The sequence below is a fragment of the Lepidochelys olivacea genome (assembly GCF_965140295.1).
Source record: "Lepidochelys olivacea isolate rLepOli2 genome assembly, chromosome: 27".
In the NCBI taxonomy this organism is placed as follows: domain Eukaryota; kingdom Metazoa; phylum Chordata; order Testudines; family Cheloniidae; genus Lepidochelys; species Lepidochelys olivacea.
The window spans coordinates 17,233,358-17,253,754 of NC_140437.1; the positions used below are offsets into that span (position 1 = coordinate 17,233,358).

Sequence of the window (20,397 nt, forward strand, 5' to 3'; positions counted from 1 at the left end):
GAGCCCCTGCCTCAAGCCTTTAGAATGACAGAGACAAGATTCCATTTTGCATGAATGAGAAGAAAAGGTTTATTAGACATTTGCAGAGTTCAGTGTGGCACTCAAAGACAGGTGAAAGAGAATGCAAGACACAGAGAAGGGAAAGAATGCACAAATTGAGCTGAATATTCCCCACGGCCCAGTCACATACAGCATCTGGATCATTCAGTGAATCTCTTTCTTTATTGTTTCTGAGCAGCTCCAGCCTTGGGACCGGGATCCATAGAGTGCTCTGTACTATTAGCGGGTGGAAAGCTGAACCTGCTCACGGGAAGAGACCACCTTTCCATCTTGGACCTCCTCAACAATCGTGCGGACTTGACGACTGGATGAGATTACTTCAAAGAAGAAGAGAGAAAAACAGTTATTTGGAGCATAGAGAAGATATTATGTATGTTCCCTAGGCATCTTGAATATACTGTTTCAAACAATTCTTCATTGGCTGAGAGGAGAAAGGAAAAAATGTGATTCCAGCAGTTAACTTGTATCAATCACCTAAACAAGTAAAGAGAAAGCAAAATCTCAGCCTGGATTCATAGAAAAGTTCACCATGATTTGCAGACCTTTCAAGTGAAGATTGAGTTATTCTCAACGGTTTGAGCATTGGCCTGCTAAACCCAGGGTTGTGAGTTCAATCCTTGAGGGGGCCATTTGGGGATCTGGGGCAGAAATTGGGGCTTGGTCCTGCTTTGAGCAGAGGGTTGGACTAGATGACCTCCTGAGGTCCCTTCCAACCCTGATATTCTATGATATGATATAATTTTGATCTCATATTTGAGTCAGTACCTCCATCTCCAGATTCCAATGATGGATTTTCACACTTGATCCCAACTAATCAAAATTAGGTGACCATTTGAAGGTTTAGGTATTTGATTTTTCAGATTTCTCCAAACATGGAATTCAAAATAATTCAGGACAAGATTGAATTCATGTAAACATTATCTGCTGCTCCCGAGCCAACCTCCCTTTTCTTCATGAACCCAAAGCAATGGGTTTCATACAGCTCTACCTGACAACTCAGTTAGATGGTCCCTTTACCCCATGTCTTTTCTGCTTCTAAGGGCAATGGTCATTTGGGGATTTTCTATTCCTGTCGCCTTCACCCATTCTCCACAGACTAAATACTTTGTTAGTAATCAGATTGTACAATTTGTTAACCGATTAGCTTGTACTCTGCAAAGCCGCCTGTTACAGATGTGAATGAGTTACACTTCAGATAAGGTACATCCTTACCATCTCTCCCAGACTGCGAGGACAGAGCTGCCGAGTACTGGGAAGCAATGCTACAAGGGGAAAAATAATAAGGGCAAATTAGAAACATGAACACGTCTTCGGGATCCCACGGTCTGTATTCAGTGGTGGAGGAGAGGCAGCAAGGTCACTGATGATAAAAAATTGTAGACCCCAAAAATGTGAATTAATTATTTAGAATGACACCTGACAATATTCGTTCTGACTTGACCTTGCTTTTCACTTTCTGCAACAGCCTGAGTCTCCCTGAAATTGTCCAGTATTATAACCCTAGGAGAAAACCCTTTCAAAAAGATCAAAGCATCTCACATCACTTTATAGATCTGTCAAATAACTCTCTCAGCCCTCCTATGAGGCACAACAAAATGTTATTTACACCCTTTTACAGATGGGAAAGCTAAGGGCTAGAGAAGTCAATTAACTATTAAGCTTGCTCAATGAGTTAGCACCAGAGCCCAGAAAAGAAACCAGTTCTTCTAATTCCCAGTCCCATGCTCTAACCACAGTACTGCAAAGGGAGCACTCCACAGTTCAGAGAATGAATACCTCCCAGAACAAGGTTCTCACTGAGGATGGTAACGTGGGATAAGCCATTGAGCCATCAGTAATTGGCCTTCATATTGATGGATCTTGACTATTTATTTCAAAATGAGCCTCTAAGAATACAGGTTATTCAGCTGTTTAGCTGTGTCATTATTAGCCAGCTCTGCCCCATGGCACTCTATCTCAGCGACTCCCTTTACGTACTGGGTATCCTCGCCCTCCAGCAGGCGGCGGTACGTGGCAATCTCTTGCTCCAGGCGCGTCTTGACGTCCACGAGAATCTTGTACTCATGATTCTGGCGCTCCATGTCGCATCGGAGCTCGGCCAGCTGCTCCTCCACGCTAGTGATCAGGACCTGGAGCTGTGCCAACTGGGCGCCATAGCGGCCTTCTGTTTCTGCCAAGGTGCCTTCCAGAGCGGCTTTCTGGGAATGGAGAGTAGAGGGAAAAGAATTCAGTGAGGGGCTCACTCATCTCTGTGCCTGCCCTTGTGTGTGTCTCCCTGGGAAGCCAGTGGCACGTACCATGCTGAGCTGGGACTGCAGCTCTATCTCCAGACCCTGGACGGTGCGTCTTAGTTCTGTGATCTCCGACTTGCCGCTCTGCAACTGTTCCGTGTTCATGGCTACTTCTCGGTTCAGCTCTTCCGTCTGCAACAAGGGGAAACAATCTAGTTACTGCACGAATGATGTGTGTAAAGCTCTGCCCCCACCCATGAGTGTCAGGAAAGTGCTTCTCTTCATTCAGGCATTGCGCACCTTGGTGAAGAACCACTGCTCGGCCTCTTTACGGTTCTTCTCTGCCAAGCTCTCATACTGCTCTCTCATGTCAGCCAGGATCTTGGTCAGGTCAACCCCAGGAGCGGCATCCATCTCCACAGTGATCTCTCCACCCAGCTGGCTCCGTAGTACATTCATTTCCTGTGACAAGAGAGACACGCTATGTTCATCTGCATCTTAACTATACAGACCCACTGCAGTGCATCTGAGGAGGTTTTCCCACTTGCACCCTGCATAGAGACCTAACAAAAATCCTGTGGGGGTTTCAATTGTTTCTGTTTGGCTAATAAAATCCCAAGCATCAGGTGGCTTCGCAACCTAGCAACCAACTTAAGGTTCTGTTCCTATAGCCAATGACTTGGCTCCAGTAGAAACTACCTGAATCGTAAGCGGTGGATATAATTTACCTGGTACCTACAGAACATATGTTCAGAGTCTATTATTCTTTACCTGCCCATATACCTGCCCATATCCCTTCCCAACAACTGCAAATCTCAGAACTGTTCCTACTGATTGGCCTGTGTGGATTCCATTGTGCATTAGCTACAATGTATAGGTCCCTCTTTTGTGCCTTGTTTCGTCCTCACCTCCTCATGGTTTTTCTTGAGGTAAGCCAGCTCCTCCTTCAGATTTTCAATCTGCATCTCCAGGTCAGCTCTGGCCAGGGTCAGCTCATCCAGGACTCTACGCAGGCCGTTGATGTCAGCCTCAACACTCATGCGCAGGGCCAGCTCTGTCTCAAACCTTCAAGTGTTAAAAAAGGGCAAAAACTCAGGCACATCCAGCTGATACCAATTTTTCACTCCCTTTTCCTCCCCAAGTTTCATATATTTTTGAATGGCATTTTTGCTAACAGAGTTTTCTTCAGTGTTTCCAAGGTTTCTTCCAAATTCATGGAAGCTAAAAGAAGGTCACCCTTGACAAAGGCTCCCCCGTTCCCTTTTCCAGTCACCACATAACATAGGAACATGGGAAGCATCTTCAAATGCAATAAACAACAGAGATCCTCAAGCAGAATGGCTTTTTTACACATTTCCCTTCTCATCAGAGCTCCAAGGAGCCCTGGACTTACTTGGTTCTGAAGTCATCGGCTGCCAGCCTGGCATTGTCAATCTGTAAGACAATGTTGGCATTGTCGATAGTGGCAGCAAGGATCTGGGGAAAAGAAAAGAGGGGATAAGAGGGAGTGGAAAAGAAGTTTCAAAAATTGCATATTGCTGATTAATTGAGGGATGCAAAGAGAAATTTATGTTTAGGAGAAGGGCCAGGAGCAGCACTGACTTTCCACTCCTATATGGTAGAATCTGCATAACTGTGGAGATATGAGACAAGCTGGTATGGACCAAATTCTTATTTGTACTAAGGGCCTTTTGCACTGCTCTAGTCATGTAAACAGGCCCCAAAGTGTGTGCAAATATAATTTACACCCATTTTAAGGCCTCTTTACATGGCCAGCATGGTATAAAATGAGCTTAGTGTATATGAGAATCAGGCTTCCTATATCTGTCTCTCTAGATACTTATTTTGTACATATCTCTGTATCATCTGCATGCCTATAAGACTGAGTATTCATTTTGGGAACTGAGAAGTGCTCACTTGAAAGAAAGGTAGTGAGCAAGCATTATCTCATCCCATATAAAGAAAAGGAGGATTTGTGGCACCTTAGAGACTAACAAATTTATTTGAGCATAAGCTTTCGTGAGCTACAGCTCACTTCATCGGATGCATCCGATGAAGTGAGCTGTAGCTCACAAAAGCTTATGCTCAAATAAATTTGTTAGTCTCTAAGGTGCCACAAGTCCTCCTTTTCTTTTTGCGGATACAGACTAACACGGATGCTACTCTGAAACCTGTGATCCCATATAGTTTCTCCAACTTCAAATATTTTAGCTGGATTTTAAAAAGAGCTGGATAATTTAAAGATTAATGTTTGCAGCTACATGCTAATGTAAGGTTGCTCAGATCTCATGCTTCATGAGATATGACAGTAACTTACAGAGGTCAGGAAAGATTTTCCCCCCACCTACAGCGTTGTGTGTATTATGGAGGGGGCAGGTTTGCCTTCCTCTGAATCATCAGGTATTGGTCATACAGGAAGCAGCATATGAGACTCGATTGACCACTGGTCAGATCTAATATGATAAAGCCTGTAGCAAATGGTTAGGCTGTTGGTGTGCCGAGACCACTGCATGTCATGCCAACCTATATTCTCACTGTTTCCTTGTAATCCCCCATTGGTCTGTCTGTATCCACCTGTTATCGCTTGTCTTATACTTAGATTGTATGCTCTCTGGGGCAGGAACTCTCTTTATGTTCTGTTTGTACAGCGCCTATGTACAATGGGGTCACGGTCAATGGCTGAGCAGGGAGTCGAACCATTAAAAATTTGAGTTCGGTTTCAGTTCAGGTTCATCAATACTTCGTAACTGTTCGGTTCAGACACTAACTTCGAATGATGGATCAGTAACTAATTCAACCACTTGAACATGTATGAACCAGTTCAAATATATTTCCTGCAGATTAATGTCACACACTCTTATGCTTGCTCTGTAACTCCTAGCAAAAGAGAACAATGATTAAAATATTTTACAGTGAAAGAAATATTTAACAAATTATTTGCATGCACTAGTCCAACATCCTCCAGAACTCTGTCCATCATATTTGATCACTGAGGTGACAAAATGAAATTCAGTCCAGAAAATGCTCTTTCTACGCTGACTTCTGTAGCAGGAAGGAACATGTACTCAGCAATAAGCAGGAGGAGACGGAGAGGGGAGGGAGGTGTTCTGGGAGTTGTAGTTTCCTTCCACTTACTCCTCTCATGTCATCTCCTCCAATGGCTTCCTGGGAAGTGTGGTCCCTGCCTCTCTCTCTCTAGGGCGGGAACAGAGAGAGACCCTTCCTCAGCACCCCCAAAAGACCATCTCTCAGCACCTGATTACTGAACCTGTTATTCTGAAGCAGTTACTCGTTTGGGGGGTTTGGGGTTCCATTCAGGTTCAATGCAACGGAGAGGTTTTCAGTTCTGGTTCACTTAAAAAACCTCTCTGAAACAGTTTTCAGGTTTGGCATGGGTTTGACTCTCTGTGGCTAAGGCTCCTAGGCACAACAAGAATACAAATAATAAGTAATAATAATAATTGATTCTCTTGCTCCATGACTTTCATTGCTGTCAGTCACACTCTCGTGCATGAGGAAGGGGCAGAAGCGGAGGGGAATTCTCTGAGCAGAAAATCTCACTGTGCCTGAGTGCCCTTTAATAACTTCTCCCGAAGCTCCAGGGAGAGGAAAACCAAACCTGGGATTCTAAGTAAGGCTAGCAAAGTGGAGCCAAAATGAAGAAAAGGAAATAGCATGGGAGTATTATTAGCTTGCAGTCTGATTCACCTGCCTCATTGAGAGTCTCAGTTTCTGCACCCCGATACTTTGCCGACATTCACTGCTGATGCTTTGTAAGGAGAAGACAGTGACAGCGAGACAAATGTTGCATTTACTGCATCCTTACTCAGGAGACACTCCCAATGACTCCCAGTGACTCTGTGTTCAATGAGCTTTGACTGAGTAAGGATGTCACAATCTAGCCTACTGAAAGGAATGTAAAATAAAATGAAAGCAAACAACACATGTGACCAGTGAGTGGCGTGAATGTTGGTGCTGCAGTGAGGGCATCCCTCAGGCCTTTTCATGAAGCCTTACTGTGCGAATACTGAGACACAAAAATGAATTAGAATGAAGACGCCAGGACTGGTTCTGCTCTCACTGACTTGAGTCAAGCTACTCCTGACCTACACTGGTGTAAGAGATCTAAATCAGGCCGAAATTATTCTGAATCCTCCTCCTTTTGAGCATATGGAAAATGTTAGATCTTGTGTCAGCCATTCCGGAATTGCAAAGGTCCCACATCCTTGGTATCATTTGATTTGGTCTCTTTTTTAACCGCTAAATTCAGCCTCGTAACAGGCTAGAAGTGATTATTATTATCATTATGCCCATCTTAGCATCTGTATGTTCACAAAGTGTCCTGCAATAGGTGAACGGTGCCAAACAGATAACACATCCCTGCCCTGAGCTCACAGCCTTCTGATGAGCTAAACATCTGGCAGAAGAAGCACATACCTGCAGCATAAGTAATATCCGGTACTTAGCCATTTGTGTATAATCCTACCAGCCTTATTGCTGCTGCAGCCCGCTGCCTTCTCATGTTGCTGCCGCACCCAAGACATAACAGCTAATGAACATGAACCAGTAGGCTTCTGCTGCTACTTTCCTGCCCCGAAGTCCGTTTCCCTATTAGAAACCATTTGCTAGGAAATGCAGTTTTGCTCCTTCTGAAGGAATATCATTAAATCACGGGGGAGTGCAAGGGCATGTCTTCGTCAAAGTGCTGCTGCGGCACCAGCCCTGGGAGAGAGCTCTCCCAGTGCTCTAAAAACCACCCCCACGCGGGGCGCAGCTCCCGGCACTGTGCTCTGTCTACACTGGCACTTCACAGCGCTGAACCTTGCAGCGCTCAGGGAGGTGTTTTTTTCACACCCCTGAGTGAGAAAGTTGCAGCGCTGTAAAGTGCCAGTGTAGACGGGGCCTAAATTGCTAAATCTCCTTCATTTGTGTCTGGGCACAGGATTTCTGTGAAGCCCTTATTATACCTGTTGCCTGTAATCAGTTAATCCCTCTGTATTCAGATTTTAGATACAAGGCAATCTGTAAGAAAGAAAATCAGACGAGAATCAGACTTTTTTTAACAATAGTGTCATACCTTGCTCCTCAAGTCTTCAATTGTCCTGTAATATGGGCTGTAGTCACGGTCAGGACCGGGTCCCTGCTTCTTATACCACTCCTTGATCTTAATCTCCAGATCGGTATTGGCCTCCTCCAGAGCACGCACCTTATCCAGGTAGGTAGCCAGGCGGTCGTTCAGGTTCTGCATTGTTTCCTTCTCACCCGCAGGGAGAATGCCATCACCACCTCCAAAGCCACCCCCAAGGCCACCTGCAAGGCCACCCCCAAAGCCACCCCCAAGGCCACCTGCAAGGCCACTACCAAAGCCACCACCAAGGCCACCAGCAAGGCCACCTCCAAGGCTACCCCCATAGCCACCTCCAAAGCTACTACTGTAGCCCCCCCCATAGCCACCACCCAGGCTACTTCCTACTCCAGAGACATACCTAGAAGAGGAGACAGAAAAGCCACCCGATCCCCCATGGATACTTGGGGCTCTGTAGGGACCTCCAAGATGCACTGAGGAAACCCGTGAGGAGCCACCTCCTAATCCACCTAACCCACCTATCCCCTTTAGGGATGTAGATGAGGAATATTGCCTGACGCTGGTGGTCATGGTGAAAGGTGGTTGAGGATCTAACGCCCAAGAGAGTCACCCAGCTCAGTGTGAAAGAAGGAGAGTGCTGCTAGCTTCCCTGACTCCAAGCAACTTTTATACCCACAACACGGGCGTTGCCACTTCTTGGTCCTTTTCTCTCTCACATTCCCCAGGGTTTTCATCATCCTTGAAGTCTGAGCCAACTTCCAGAATCACCATTTTTCTCCTTGATCTGTTCATGCTTTTGTCACATTCCACTAGAAACACTTTACCTCACGAGGAGTGTTTTTATGTTTCCTCTTGTTTCCAAATGTATAGTCAGGAGTGATTCAAAGTGGGAGGCTCATTGCTCCAGGCTACATTTTTACATTGTTTTACACTGTTGTATGTGAGACAGAGCTATTCAGACTCCTCCAGTGCATTTCTGTGAAGTAAATCTTTCTTTCTTTCTTTCTTTCTTTCTTTCTTTCTTTCTTTCTTTCTTTCTTTCTTTCTTTCTTTCTTTCTTTCTTTCTTTCTTTCTTGGGTGTTACAGGGTACTACCATTCCCAGTAATTACTGTGTGCTTAGTAAATCTGTTGTGATAGTTGTTGTTTTAAGGAAGAACCTTAAATAAAGCCTTTAACACAGCATTTCTCAAAAGCGGCCACCATGGCCACCAGAGGCTTTTCTGGCAGCCACAGCCTCCTGGGTTGTGATTTGGGGGTTGGGGGGGCAAAGAAGTTGCCCCTCCTCTGGGGCTGCCAGAAGGGGTTGGGCCTTGCCCCCTTTTGGAGCCACAAACACCGGGGGAGCAGACAGCCAGTGTGAGTTCCCCATCTTCCCAAGGTAGTGGGGCTCAGGCTTCTGGATTCATCCCTCGTGTGACAAGTGGCAGGCTCCGGCCGTGTGGCAGCAGGCTTTTGCCACGGGCTCTGACCACAAGGCTTTGGGCTCCGGGCTTTGGCTTCTCAGCAGTGGGCTCCAGCCCTCGGCTGCACCACTCCATCCCCAGTCTTACCACACCACTCATCACCCCTGCTGCTTCCCTATCCACCTCCCCATCCAACTCTTAATTTGTTCCCTGACTTGCCAAGGCTGAGTAGGTCTGCTGTGAAAAGTAATATTTGTATATTTGTTAATATCACTTTTCACTGCCTCTATGCTAGCTAACAAGTCTGCTGCTATGAAAAGTGATATTAACAAACATATAAATATCACTTTTCATAGAAGCAGACTTACTAGCTAGCAAGTCTAAAAATTGCAGCCAAAAAAGCAAAAGAAACAACAACAAAAGATAGGAACATGCAAAGCACCTGATTTGTGTTTCTATTCTATTTAGGTCCAGTAAAGAATAGAGACAACTGTACGTTATTTTTATTATTGAGTCTGCCTACCTAAATAAATTACTATGATTTGGACATATACATGTGCATATTTATTTGTTTTTCCTAAAGTTCATTAAGTATTTTAGGAAAAATTGTCTGAGTGGCCACCAGCAAGAGTTGCTGGTTGCACTCTGAGGCCACCAAATTGTTGTTAGAACACCTGATCTAACGTGTGTCTTTAATTTTGTGAGTATGGTGTTGGTGAAAGATGCATGGCAGACAGCACTGAACCCAAGTCTTCTCTGTATCCACAGAACAGACACAATTGGCAGCAAACGTGCAGGCTTTCTCCACAACACTCCCTGCCAATGTACCTTCACCTCATCTCAAAAGATCTCCTGTAGAGGTGAGGGGACTTCAGCCCCCTGGCCAATTCAATACTTGGCCTCTCTGCTAAGGCAGCCATTAAGGGGCCCACTTAGTGCTGGATGCAGTCATTGATTTTGTGATGTCAACATCTGCCACTAAGAACTAGACTGCGATCCCCCAAGTCATTTTTAAAAAGCCAGGGCATGGCTATTAGATGGAAGAACTTTAGAAATTATAGGTTTCAGAGTAGCAGCCGTGTTAGTCTGTATTCGCAAAAAGAAAAGGAGTACTTGTGGCACCTTAGAGACTAACCAATTTATTTGAGCATAAGCTTTCGTGAGCTACAGCTCACTTCATCGGATGCATTTAGAAATTATGGAGCTCTCCAAGAAAGAGGACAGTTCAGTGTAAAGAACGACCTGAATGGCCTGGGGACCGATTATTGGGTTTAAGAATTGGGGATTAAGAATAATGCTCAGAACAACACAGTTCTGTATCATTAATCTAATGAACAAGTTAATCAGATGTTATAAGAAATTTCCCTTGTGGCTCCCTGTCCTGAGCACACCCTCTGGGTGATATACACACCTAATGTAAACCCAACTGCTGAAGAGATGCTAACTGCCTGTGAAGAGCCAAGGGGCTCATAAAATTGCAGGGCTGAATAAGGTCAAGTTCTGTTGTCTCCATTCTCAATACTAAACTCCCTACCAGACTGAAAACCCTCAGGCACAGATCTAAGTGGCACTATTTAATAATGTTCCAGGGTGTGGAGAAAAGCATATTTCTTCACGTGTTGTACCATGTCAACCACTTTACTGTCTTCCTAGACAGGCCCTAACAATCCCCTTCCCCAAAGCTAGAAATTATTTTCTTTAGATCAACTGCCATGAAAGGGAAAAGAGCCTATGTCCCACAAGCAACAGATGTATATTTCTGAGCAGGCTTGGATTGCTCAGCTCTGTCCAGGGTGGATTTAATTTAAATCACTAGTCAGGAAGACTCGATTTAATCATGGGTTTTCTACATAAAACTGCATTCTTGTTGGTTGTTATAACCTTAGCACATATTCTTCACAACTCAAAGATAGATGTAGGTTTCATTTTTAGAAGGTACACACTATACATTTTTAAAGAGTGATTTATTTTGAAAACTTTTCAGATTAGTTTTACAGCTATATCAGAAAATGAATGATTGTTTGGTTATTTCATTTACCAAAGGTAATTGAAACAGATATTTATGAAGTCATTGGGAGGTGAACTATCTCCAATTCAACAGGTTAATCATTAATAGTTGGAGGATTTTCTTGCTATGCTGTATTAGGAGGAGAACATCACCAGACAGATATTTAAATTGTTTTATTTAACTAAAACAACAACATTAAGTATTCTGGATTTTTCTCTTCAACAGCAAACATATAATATTTTAACAAAACAAGCATATGTCCCTCGCTTCTCACATTTATCTCCAGACTTCTCCTTGTCCAGATCTATTCCACCCCCAAGAATCTTCTATTCATTGAACTTTTTGAAACTTTGCACTTTTTGAGAGAGGTAAGGGATTGAGTCTGTGTACACAAATTTGCAGAAGGACAATAGAGTTGCGGTCTGTTATTTCTCATCTCTATATATTATTTATTTATTTTAAAACATTTTTGCTGTTAACAAACATGTTACCTCTGGAGACACAAATCCACAGTTTGAGAACTGCAAAACTAAGCATCTCTGATGGTATCTTCTGGACTGAGCACTGAGTCCCATTGGGTAGATAGAAAGATTAACCTACATAATCTCTACAGAAGCCCCTGGAACCCCATAAAATTGGGTCCCTAATCCATGAACTATTGGAACTCATTTACAAAACTTTTCTTAAACATGACATGAATAATATTGTCTCATACTATAGAATTAGAATGTATAATCCCTATTCCATGATGAGATATCTTTGAGCTATAATGTATCTTAATTAAAACTATCTTTAGATAGGATTTTCCCTCAAAAATCATTTTATCAAAAATATCCAATTTAAATTAAAAAATCCAATTTTTAATTATTTTTTTAAAATCATTTATTTTTATCCACTCTGGCTCCATCCCACCCGGGCTGGAGCACTTTACAGGAAAGAGGATGGAACTGATGAGTGAGAATAGGGGTGGGATGTGTGTTTGGGATATTTCCTACTATTACATTACAACTAATTCTAGATATATCAGAGAAAATAATGGCACAAAAGCTTTCATATGATTATAATTTACTGAAGCAGCTTTGTACAAGCATCAGCTGAGATAGGAGGAGGTGAACCTGATGTTTCAAGAGATCCCTTCTGGCCGTAAAATCTATGACATCTATGGATACTCACATCCACAGGTACAACATGGGTACAAAGTGAGTGTCAAATCCTACCATTGCAACGTGGTGGCAGTTTACATTCACTTTGCCCAGGTGTGAATGACAACACAAGATGTGAGGCAAGGCCTGTAATTTTGAGGTCCAGATTCGCTCCCCCACTTAATGCCAGAAACATGAAAAGAGAAAAAAAAACAGAAACTTCCTGCATCATGCCAGCTGAATGTAGTGACAACATAGAAAGGTAAACCATCCAGAATGGTATAAGATCTAAATGACCACAAGGCCTGATTTGCTTGGCAGTTGCAGAGAGCAAGGATCACATATGAAGCGATCCTACTAACCTTGTCACTGAAGTTTATATAATTCGCCCATCTGTATTTTAGCTAAGGAACGCAAATCCAAAGAACATCAGAAACCTAGTAGAGGTATGGGGTTATTTGTGTTATTAAACCAATGTGTGGTTCATAACCTCTCTCTTTCATGCACGGATGCTCCTGCAGTAGGCGAGTCTGCTGTTAGAACAGAGCCAGTGTGGCTGGATGCTTTGCTAATCCCCCTGCAGCACAGGTGTAGGGACTGTGTAAGGGCAGGCAGGGACTATGGTTCCCCCATCTGGATATCCCCAGCTCACACATGTTACTTTTGGAATATTATTACCTGGGCTGCAGCTGTGACCAGTGTACAAGCAGCCTGAGAAAGAGGAACGCATAACCATCTTACTGATGGCCCAGTAGACACACCAGAGAATCTGAACCTGAACTTCTCAAGTTATGTTTGAAATAATTTTAATTCTTTCTTCTAGTTCTTTAATTGTTTGATCTGTTCTTTCAGCAAAAGTCTTATAGCATTGTGGGTGTACCTGGCATTTACGAGAGAAAAAATACAAAGGCAAGTTTCCTGCTTTCCATTGAAGAACTAAGCAGACAGCACTCCAAAGACACATGCTTTAGTGAGCTGTAGCTCACGAAAGCTTATGCTCAAATAAATTTGTTAGTCTCTAAGGTGCCACAAGTCCTCCTGTTCTTTATGCTTTAGAAGAGGAATCTTGTCCATTTGTTTTCCTCCTGTAAAATGCCAGGCACATCAATGATGCTGTATAAATGCACAAATGCATTCAGTAACAGGATGCTAATCTTACAGAGTAATTTTGCTGATCATAACCCTACATTCATGGCTCATGTTTATAATGTACCTGAATAGAATCTGAGTGGAATGATGATGGGTCATGTAAGTTCTGGGATTCTGAACCAGAGAGAGAACAGAAAGGCTCCTTTCCCCCTTTTCAGGGAGAACCAGAGCTCTCTCTAGCTATACCAGCACTTAGCCAGGTTAAATCAGGGCAAGGTCCCTAAAAACAGGGGCTTAAAATAGGAGGACCAGATTCTGCCAGCTTCACACATGTTCAGTAATAGCTTACTCAGAATCATCCTGTTGATGTCCAACAGCACTGCATATGGAGCCAGGTGCTACTCAAAGGGAGGAAGGGTGGCAGAACCTAGCCACGACTGAGGGTAGACGTACACTGCAATCAGGTTGTGTAATTGCAGCACATGCAGACACACCTGAGCTAGCTTGAACCTCGCCAGCTCAGGCAGTGACGTACCAATGGCTGTGATGGACAAGCCTGCCTGAGGCCCTGGGTAATTACTTGGGTGGCAGCCCACGCAGCAGTCTGTGCCACTGTGGCTTCACGGCTATGAAAGCTGGAGCTAGCTAAGTTAAAGCATCTCAGGTATGTCTACATGTGCTGCAGTTACACCCCTGATTGCGGTGCAGACGTACCCTGCTAGCTGAAATTGTCTTCCAGGAACTATCGGTCCTGCCAGTCAAGATGGAGTGTATCAGTGTACCGCTGCATCAGGAATGGCCGTTAATGACAAATGGACACAGGATCAAACCCCAAACACAGCATGTAATAACCTTATCCTGAGCAGGTCACGCACCCCCTGACAGCTATCTGAGGGGTCTGCCTTTTTCTTACCCTTTGGAAACACCTGGACAGTTGCCAGGAAAGTCACACTGAATGAAACTGAAATTGTATTACCGAGAACGAGGTCAGCCAATGGTACCATTAACACATGTGCAGCACAAGTTAATTTTACCGCCGAGCGTTGTGAGCTGTGTAACAGCCAGCGCCGGTAGAGAGGTGTGTGGCTGACAGGTGGAAGGGAGCTATTATGATGGTATTGGTGAGTCATTTTCTTTCACTGTGCACCATGCACCTTGGCTCAGACTCAGGGAGCTAATGAAGCCCCATCTCTTACCTTCCTCTGTGGAACAGCCACTTGTGTCCCTGAGCAGGACTCTGAAACAACCAAATTGGGACCGTTCCTGAGAAGTCTGTCTCAGGTTTCAAATTTTGAGACCATTGCAACTTAGGGCAGAATATCTGACACTGTTTATACAGTTTAGTTGCAGAATTTCAGCCAGGTTGGATGTGATCAATAAAGCCACTAGTTCTTTGCCTTAATATTTAGTCCTGGTGTATTAATTCAAGTCACTCAGTGATCTAGCATACAGTGCCTTGTAATGACCATCTGAACAATTCCTTCTTCTAGCTGCCCACGAATGCTGATGGAAGCTCTAGCAAACAGCACCAATCTCCCCCTAGAGAGCCTGTGTCGTCAGTCCCCTAGAACAACCAAGACAAGACTCTAGTTTGCATGAATGAGAAGATAAGTTTTATTTGACATTTATGGGAAGAGCACAGGATAGCACTCAGACAAGGGTGAGGGAAACAGAGGCAGAATGAAAAGGGAAGGAACACACTAATGGAGCCCAGTCCTCCACAGCCTCGGTGACAGTGTGACATCTACAGCACATGGACTGGAGTCTTCTTTCCTTTTCTGTGACAATCTGTATATTGATGCATCCAAGGTGCTCAGGACTGGGGCCTGTGGAGTGGTGTGTAGTCTTAGCGGGGGGAATGATGGACCTGCTCACGGGAAGAAATCACCTTTCCATCTTGGACTTCCTCAACAATTGTACGGACTTGTCGGGTGGTCGTGGACACTACAAGGGAGAAAGAGATAGAAGAAACTATCAGCTGTCCTAAGGATCTGATCAGCCTTTGGAATTTTTATCCTAGCTAGTGTATCTGCAGAATAGAGTGTCATAAATGCATATCCTGTTTTCCATTTTACACAAATACTTTTCTTAATAATATCTTCAATATTTCAGAGGAATCATTCCAGGTCATTCCAGTTTTGCACCCACTAATGAATGAGATCCTATGGAAAGAAGCTTGCTAAGGATGTGATGCAGAAATGTGTGATCATTACTTCAGATAAGACAAATTCCTACCTTCTTTTGCTGCAGCGTACTGGGAGGCAATGCTACAATAGGAGAAAAAAGAAAGAAAATTAGAAATATAGACCCCAGAGGACAGGGCTCAGTGAGATAACAAAGGTCCAGGCCTCTTATGGGGAGAAATAATTATTTTGACACAAGTCTGATTAATTTAATTATTATGTCGACTTGCAGGTCCCCAATGTCCTCTCCTTGAAATTGTCTAGAGTAAAGGTTTGAGCAGAACATTTGATCTTGGAAGGATTTTCAGGGTGTGAAGGGATTTAGACACATTATATTAACCTCTCAACCCTCCTGTGAGGTTGATTAGTGTTATTAGCTACTTTCCCAGGGTCATGCAGTCGCTGAAGAAGCCAGGAATAGACCCCAAAAGCCCTGAAAACTAGAGTTTTCACATAGCTACTAGACAATGCTACCTCTCCAAATGTTATGTTACACTCCATAATTCAGACAATAAATACCTCCCAGGACAGGGTTCTCACTGAGGATGGTAATGGGATAAACCATTATGGGATAAACCATTGAACCATCACTTACGGGTCTTCTTCACAACTACCTAGGAATCTGGATTATTTATTTAAATGAGTATCTAGGGACACAGATTATTCAGCTGTTTAGCTGTGTCATTATTAGCCAGCTCTGCCCCATGGCACTCTATCTCAGCGACTCCCTTTACGTACTGGGTATCCTCGCCCTCCAGCAGGCGGCGGTACGTGGCAATCTCTTGCTCCAGGCGCGTCTTGACGTCCACGAGAATCTTGTACTCATGATTCTGGCGCTCCATGTCGCATCGGAGCTCGGCCAGCTGCTCCTCCACACTAGTGATCAGGACCTGGAGCTGTGCCAACTGGGCGCCATAGCGGCCTTCTGTTTCTGCCAAGGTGCCTTCCAGAGCGGCTTTCTGGGAATGGAGAGTAGAGGGAAAAGAATTCAGTGAGGGGCTCACTCATCTCTGTGCCTGCCCTTGTGTGTGTCTCCCTGGGAAGCCAGTGGCACGTACCATGCTGAGCTGGGACTGCAGCTCTATCTCCAGACCCTGGACGGTGCGTCTTAGTTCTGTGATCTCCGACTTGCCGCTCTGCAACTGTTCCGTGTTCATGGCTACTTCTCGGTTCAGCTCTTCCGTCTGCAACAAGGGGAAACAATCTAGTTACTGCACGAATGATGTGTGTAAAGCTCTGCCCCCACCCATGAGTGTCAGGAAAGTGCTTCTCTTCATTCAGGCATTGCGCACCTTGGTGAAGAACCACTGCTCGGCCTCTTTACGGTTCTTCTCTGCCAAGCTCTCATACTGCTCTCTCATGTCAGCCAGGATCTTGGTCAGGTCAACCCCAGGAGCGGCATCCATCTCCACAGTGATCTCTCCACCCAGCTGGCTCCGTAGTACATTCATTTCCTGTGACAAGAGAGACACGCTATGTTCATCTGCATCTTAACTATACAGACCCACTGCAGTGCATCTGAGGAGGTTTTCCCAATTTGTGGCTTTTTAGACAAGAGACCATCTCTTACTGTGTGTTTGTTCAGCACCTTGGAACTGTGACCCTGTCAACAACAAGTAAAATAATAAAAATAATTTTCTAAGAAATCTCCATTTGGGGATTCAGTTGCCTGTGTCCAGAGACTAAATCCCAAACAACAGGTGGATCCGCAGCCTGGGAAGCAGGTTGCTGTAGATCCTGGCTTGGCCCCAATGGAAGCTACTGAAAGGATAAGTGGTGCATGAGTCTGACCTGTGGCCTACAGAGGACATGTTGCTGTCCAGAATGAATTATTCCCCACTTCTTTATCCCCAAATGCCCTCCCAACAACCCTAATGCTTGGAAATAGCCCTGCTGATTGGCCTGATTTTCATTGTACCTTAGCTACAACTTATAAATCCCCTCCTTTGTGCTTGGTTTCATCCTCACCTCTTCATGATTCTTCTTGAGATAAGCCAGCTCCTCCTTCAGGTTTTCGATCTGCATCTCCAGGTCAGCTCTGGCCAGGGTCAGCTCATCCAGGACTCTACGCAGGCCGTTGATGTCAGCCTCAACACTCATGCGCAGGGCCTGTTCCGTCTCAAACCTTCAAGCACAAAAAGGGTGCTCACTACGGAGTTATACGTTCCATTCTATGCATCGGATGAAGTGGGCTGTAGCCCACAAAAGCTTATGCTCAAATAAATTTTTTAGTCTCTAAGGTGCCACAAGTTCTCCTGTTCTTTTTGTGGATACAGACTAACGCGGCTGCTACTACGGAGTTGTCACCCCTTTTTTGTCCACTGTCATCCTTTCAATTTTTTATAACTTTCTGTGCTGCGTGGGTGTTTGGGTGCATGAGGGACACAGTGAGTGAGGTGCAGTGTCCAATGAGTGGAACAGCGCTGGTTGCTCAAGTCTCTGCTAAGACTAGTAACTTTACTTGGCAGCTTTGGGGTATATTCTATATCCAGCCCTGAGATGGGTGCTTCTGTTTAGATGTGTAATTCACCTCCATTAAATTACTGGTAGCACCATTGCCCCAGGCCTATGTGTTCTGAGTGATATATAAATTAGATCAAGTCCTACATGCAAACTAAATAAAATAAGATAGGTTCTACTGGAAGAAAGACATTTCCCAAGATTTTAGTCCCTATTTGCTTTGCAAAATACATATTTATTTTAAATGCCTTGTTTGCCAGTGATTTTTCCTCATTGTGTCAGTTGTCTCATTGGAAATGAATAGGAAGTTCCCTCTTAGAGAGGAACTCTCCCTCTTTTCCAGTCATGACACATGTGAGGAAGCTTGACATGCACAAAAGGATCCCCATATGGATCTGACCCCCAGGGAGAGCATCACTTACTTGGTTCGGAAGTCATCAGCCGTCAGCCTAGCATTGTCGATCTGCAAGAGGAGGCTGGCATTGTCAACAGTGGCAGCAAGGATCTGGGGGAAAGAGAGCAAAAGAGCAAGTGGGAAAGAAGCCTCCAAAGCTCTTCATGTTGTTGGCTGATTGTGGGATCCAAGCAGGGGTAAATGTTAGGGATGGGCCAGGAGCAGCACTGAATTTCCTGTAGAGGGATTTACCGAGCTGTACCATGGAGAAATGCAAGAGTGCTGAGTTAGACTGAGCAGTGTCTGCCTGTACTTTCCTGCTTATCCCTTGGGACGAATTGCAAAAGGCAGCATGATAATATCTGAGTATGTGCAAGGCCTGATAAGGGCACTCAGTCTCATGCTTCAGGGCATTTGCTGATCCCACATGGGTCAAGAAAGAACCAACCTTCTTTCCCTCCTCCCCGCCCCATGTATTGCTGTGTGTAATTGTCATAGCAGGAATATTGGAGGGGGAGGGGAGACTAGCCATCCTCGGAAACATCAGGTATTGGTGACTGCCACAGGCAGTATGGTTGGACCCATAGTGTGCTCTTGTATGGCAAAACCTGTGTCCATTTATTCTGTAATGGAGCTCATTCACACTAACTCACCCCTACGATGAGGATTGTTGCAGAAGCTGAACAGAGAGTAGTGAGCAGATGCTCATTATATCTGATGTTTGTGATACATACTCAGATACAGATAATCCATCCCCAGGGAATAATGTTTCTAGTTTGCTCCTGCCCCTGCATGGCTGAGGCTTTCTGCTTCTGCTTGCCTCCGATTCCCTTACGTTTACTAATGACAGTTTGTAAGTGATCAATAATGACAGTAGGAGGGAAAATCAATTCTGGGGCTTTCCTCTCAAGATGTGAAGCCAGGAAACCAAATCAGAATGGAGAAAAATTGCCCCAAATGCTCCAGATTTTGAGATTATGGAAGAAGTCAGGCCTTGCATTGATCATTCCTGGAAGAAGGCTGTGGAATTTATCAATCCTTCCACCTTTTCCTTTTTAACCCTCTGCACTCAGCTTAGTACTAACGAGCTACAGCAATTGAGAGGAGATTGCAAATTCTTTGATTCTGTGCATATACAATAACACTAAGTCTATCCTGCTTTGCATTACCTATAGATTAGTTTGTTTATAGAGTATTCAAGCTGTACCATATTATCAGCACAGGCCAGTGGAGATAAGACTCTGCTGTTGCTTTACTGCCTCTTATGTTTGTTTCATAGAGTCAAATCCTAAGAAATACACCGTTTGGTCTTTCTGGAGGAATGTAATTAAAAAATTGAAGTTGATAAATTACTAAATCCCCTTCCTTGATATCTGGCACAGGTGACAACTGGGTTGCCTTTTATTGCCAGCTTTTAGTTACAGAATTATTATTCAGTGCCCCTGTGCCAGTTTAAAGAAGAGTTCAGACAAGACACATCAGACCTTTTTAACAATAGTGTCATACCTTGCTCCTCAGGTCTTCAATTGTCCTGTAATATGGGCTGTAGTCACGGTCAGGACCAGGTCCCTGCTTCTTATACCACTCCTTGATCTTAATCTCCAGATCGGTATTGGCCTCCTCCAGAGCACGCACCTTGTCCAGGTAGGTAGCCAGGCGGTCGTTCAGGTTCTGCATTGTTTCCTTCTCACCCGCAGGGAGAATGCCATCACCACCTCCAAAGCCACCACCAAGGCCACCACCAAGGCCAACACCAAGGCCGATCCCACAGCCACCTCCAAGGCCACCCCCATAGCCACCTCCAAAGCTACTGCTGTAGCCCCCCCCATAGCCACCACCCAGGCTACTTCCTACTCCAGAGACATACCTAGAAGAGGAGACAGAAAAGCCACCTGATCCCCCATGGATACTTGGGGCTCTGTAGGGACCTCCAAGATGCACTGAGGAAACCCGTGAGGAGCCACCTCCTAATCCACCTAACCCACCTATCCCCTTTAGGGATGTAGATGAGGAATATTGCCTGACGCTGGTGGTCATGGTGAAAGGTGGTTGAGGATCTAACGCCCAAGAGAGTCACCCAGCTCAGTTGTGAAAGAAGGAGAGTGCTGCTAGCTTCCCTGACTCCAAGCAACTTTTATACCCACAACAGGGGGCGTTGCCACTGCTAGGTCCTTTTTTCTCTCACATTCCCGAGGGTTTTCATCACCCTTAAAGTCTGAGCCAACTTACAGAGTCATCATTTTTCTTCTTGATGTGTTCATGCTTTTGTCACATTTCACTAGAAACTGTTTAGCTCACCCAGGGTGTCTTTATGTTTCCTTTTTGTTCCCAAAGAAAGG

The 20,397-nt window shown here is 44.6% G+C and overlaps 2 protein-coding genes across 2 annotated transcripts in view; both read right to left on the reverse strand.

Moving 5' to 3' along the window:
- LOC311513579 (uncharacterized protein) overlaps positions 1-20,188 on the reverse strand; it is a 34,995-nt gene extending 14,807 nt beyond the window's left edge. The window contains exons 1-8 of the mRNA XM_084615500.1: positions 19,565-20,188; positions 18,087-18,169; positions 17,173-17,329; positions 16,497-16,658; positions 16,263-16,388; positions 15,943-16,163; positions 15,257-15,288; positions 14,871-14,965 (exon numbers count right to left, since the gene is read on the reverse strand). Coding sequence (XP_084471626.1) covers positions 14,871-14,965; positions 15,257-15,288; positions 15,943-16,163; positions 16,263-16,388; positions 16,497-16,658; positions 17,173-17,329; positions 18,087-18,169; positions 19,565-20,095 — 1,407 coding nt within the window. The 5' untranslated portion in view covers positions 20,096-20,188. The remainder of the gene's footprint in view (positions 1-14,870; positions 14,966-15,256; positions 15,289-15,942; positions 16,164-16,262; positions 16,389-16,496; positions 16,659-17,172; positions 17,330-18,086; positions 18,170-19,564) is intronic.
- Positions 45-8,026, reverse strand: LOC311513795 (keratin, type I cytoskeletal 14-like). The gene is made up of 8 exons (XM_084615896.1): positions 7,369-8,026; positions 3,685-3,767; positions 3,200-3,356; positions 2,592-2,753; positions 2,358-2,483; positions 2,038-2,258; positions 1,273-1,322; positions 45-377 (listed from the first exon to the last, which is right to left on the reverse strand). The coding sequence occupies exons 1-8, from the start codon at positions 7,945-7,947 to the stop codon at positions 280-282; spliced, it is 1,476 nt and encodes a 491-aa protein (XP_084472022.1). The 5' UTR covers positions 7,948-8,026; the 3' UTR covers positions 45-279.
- Positions 20,189-20,397: the final 209 nt, after the last annotated feature.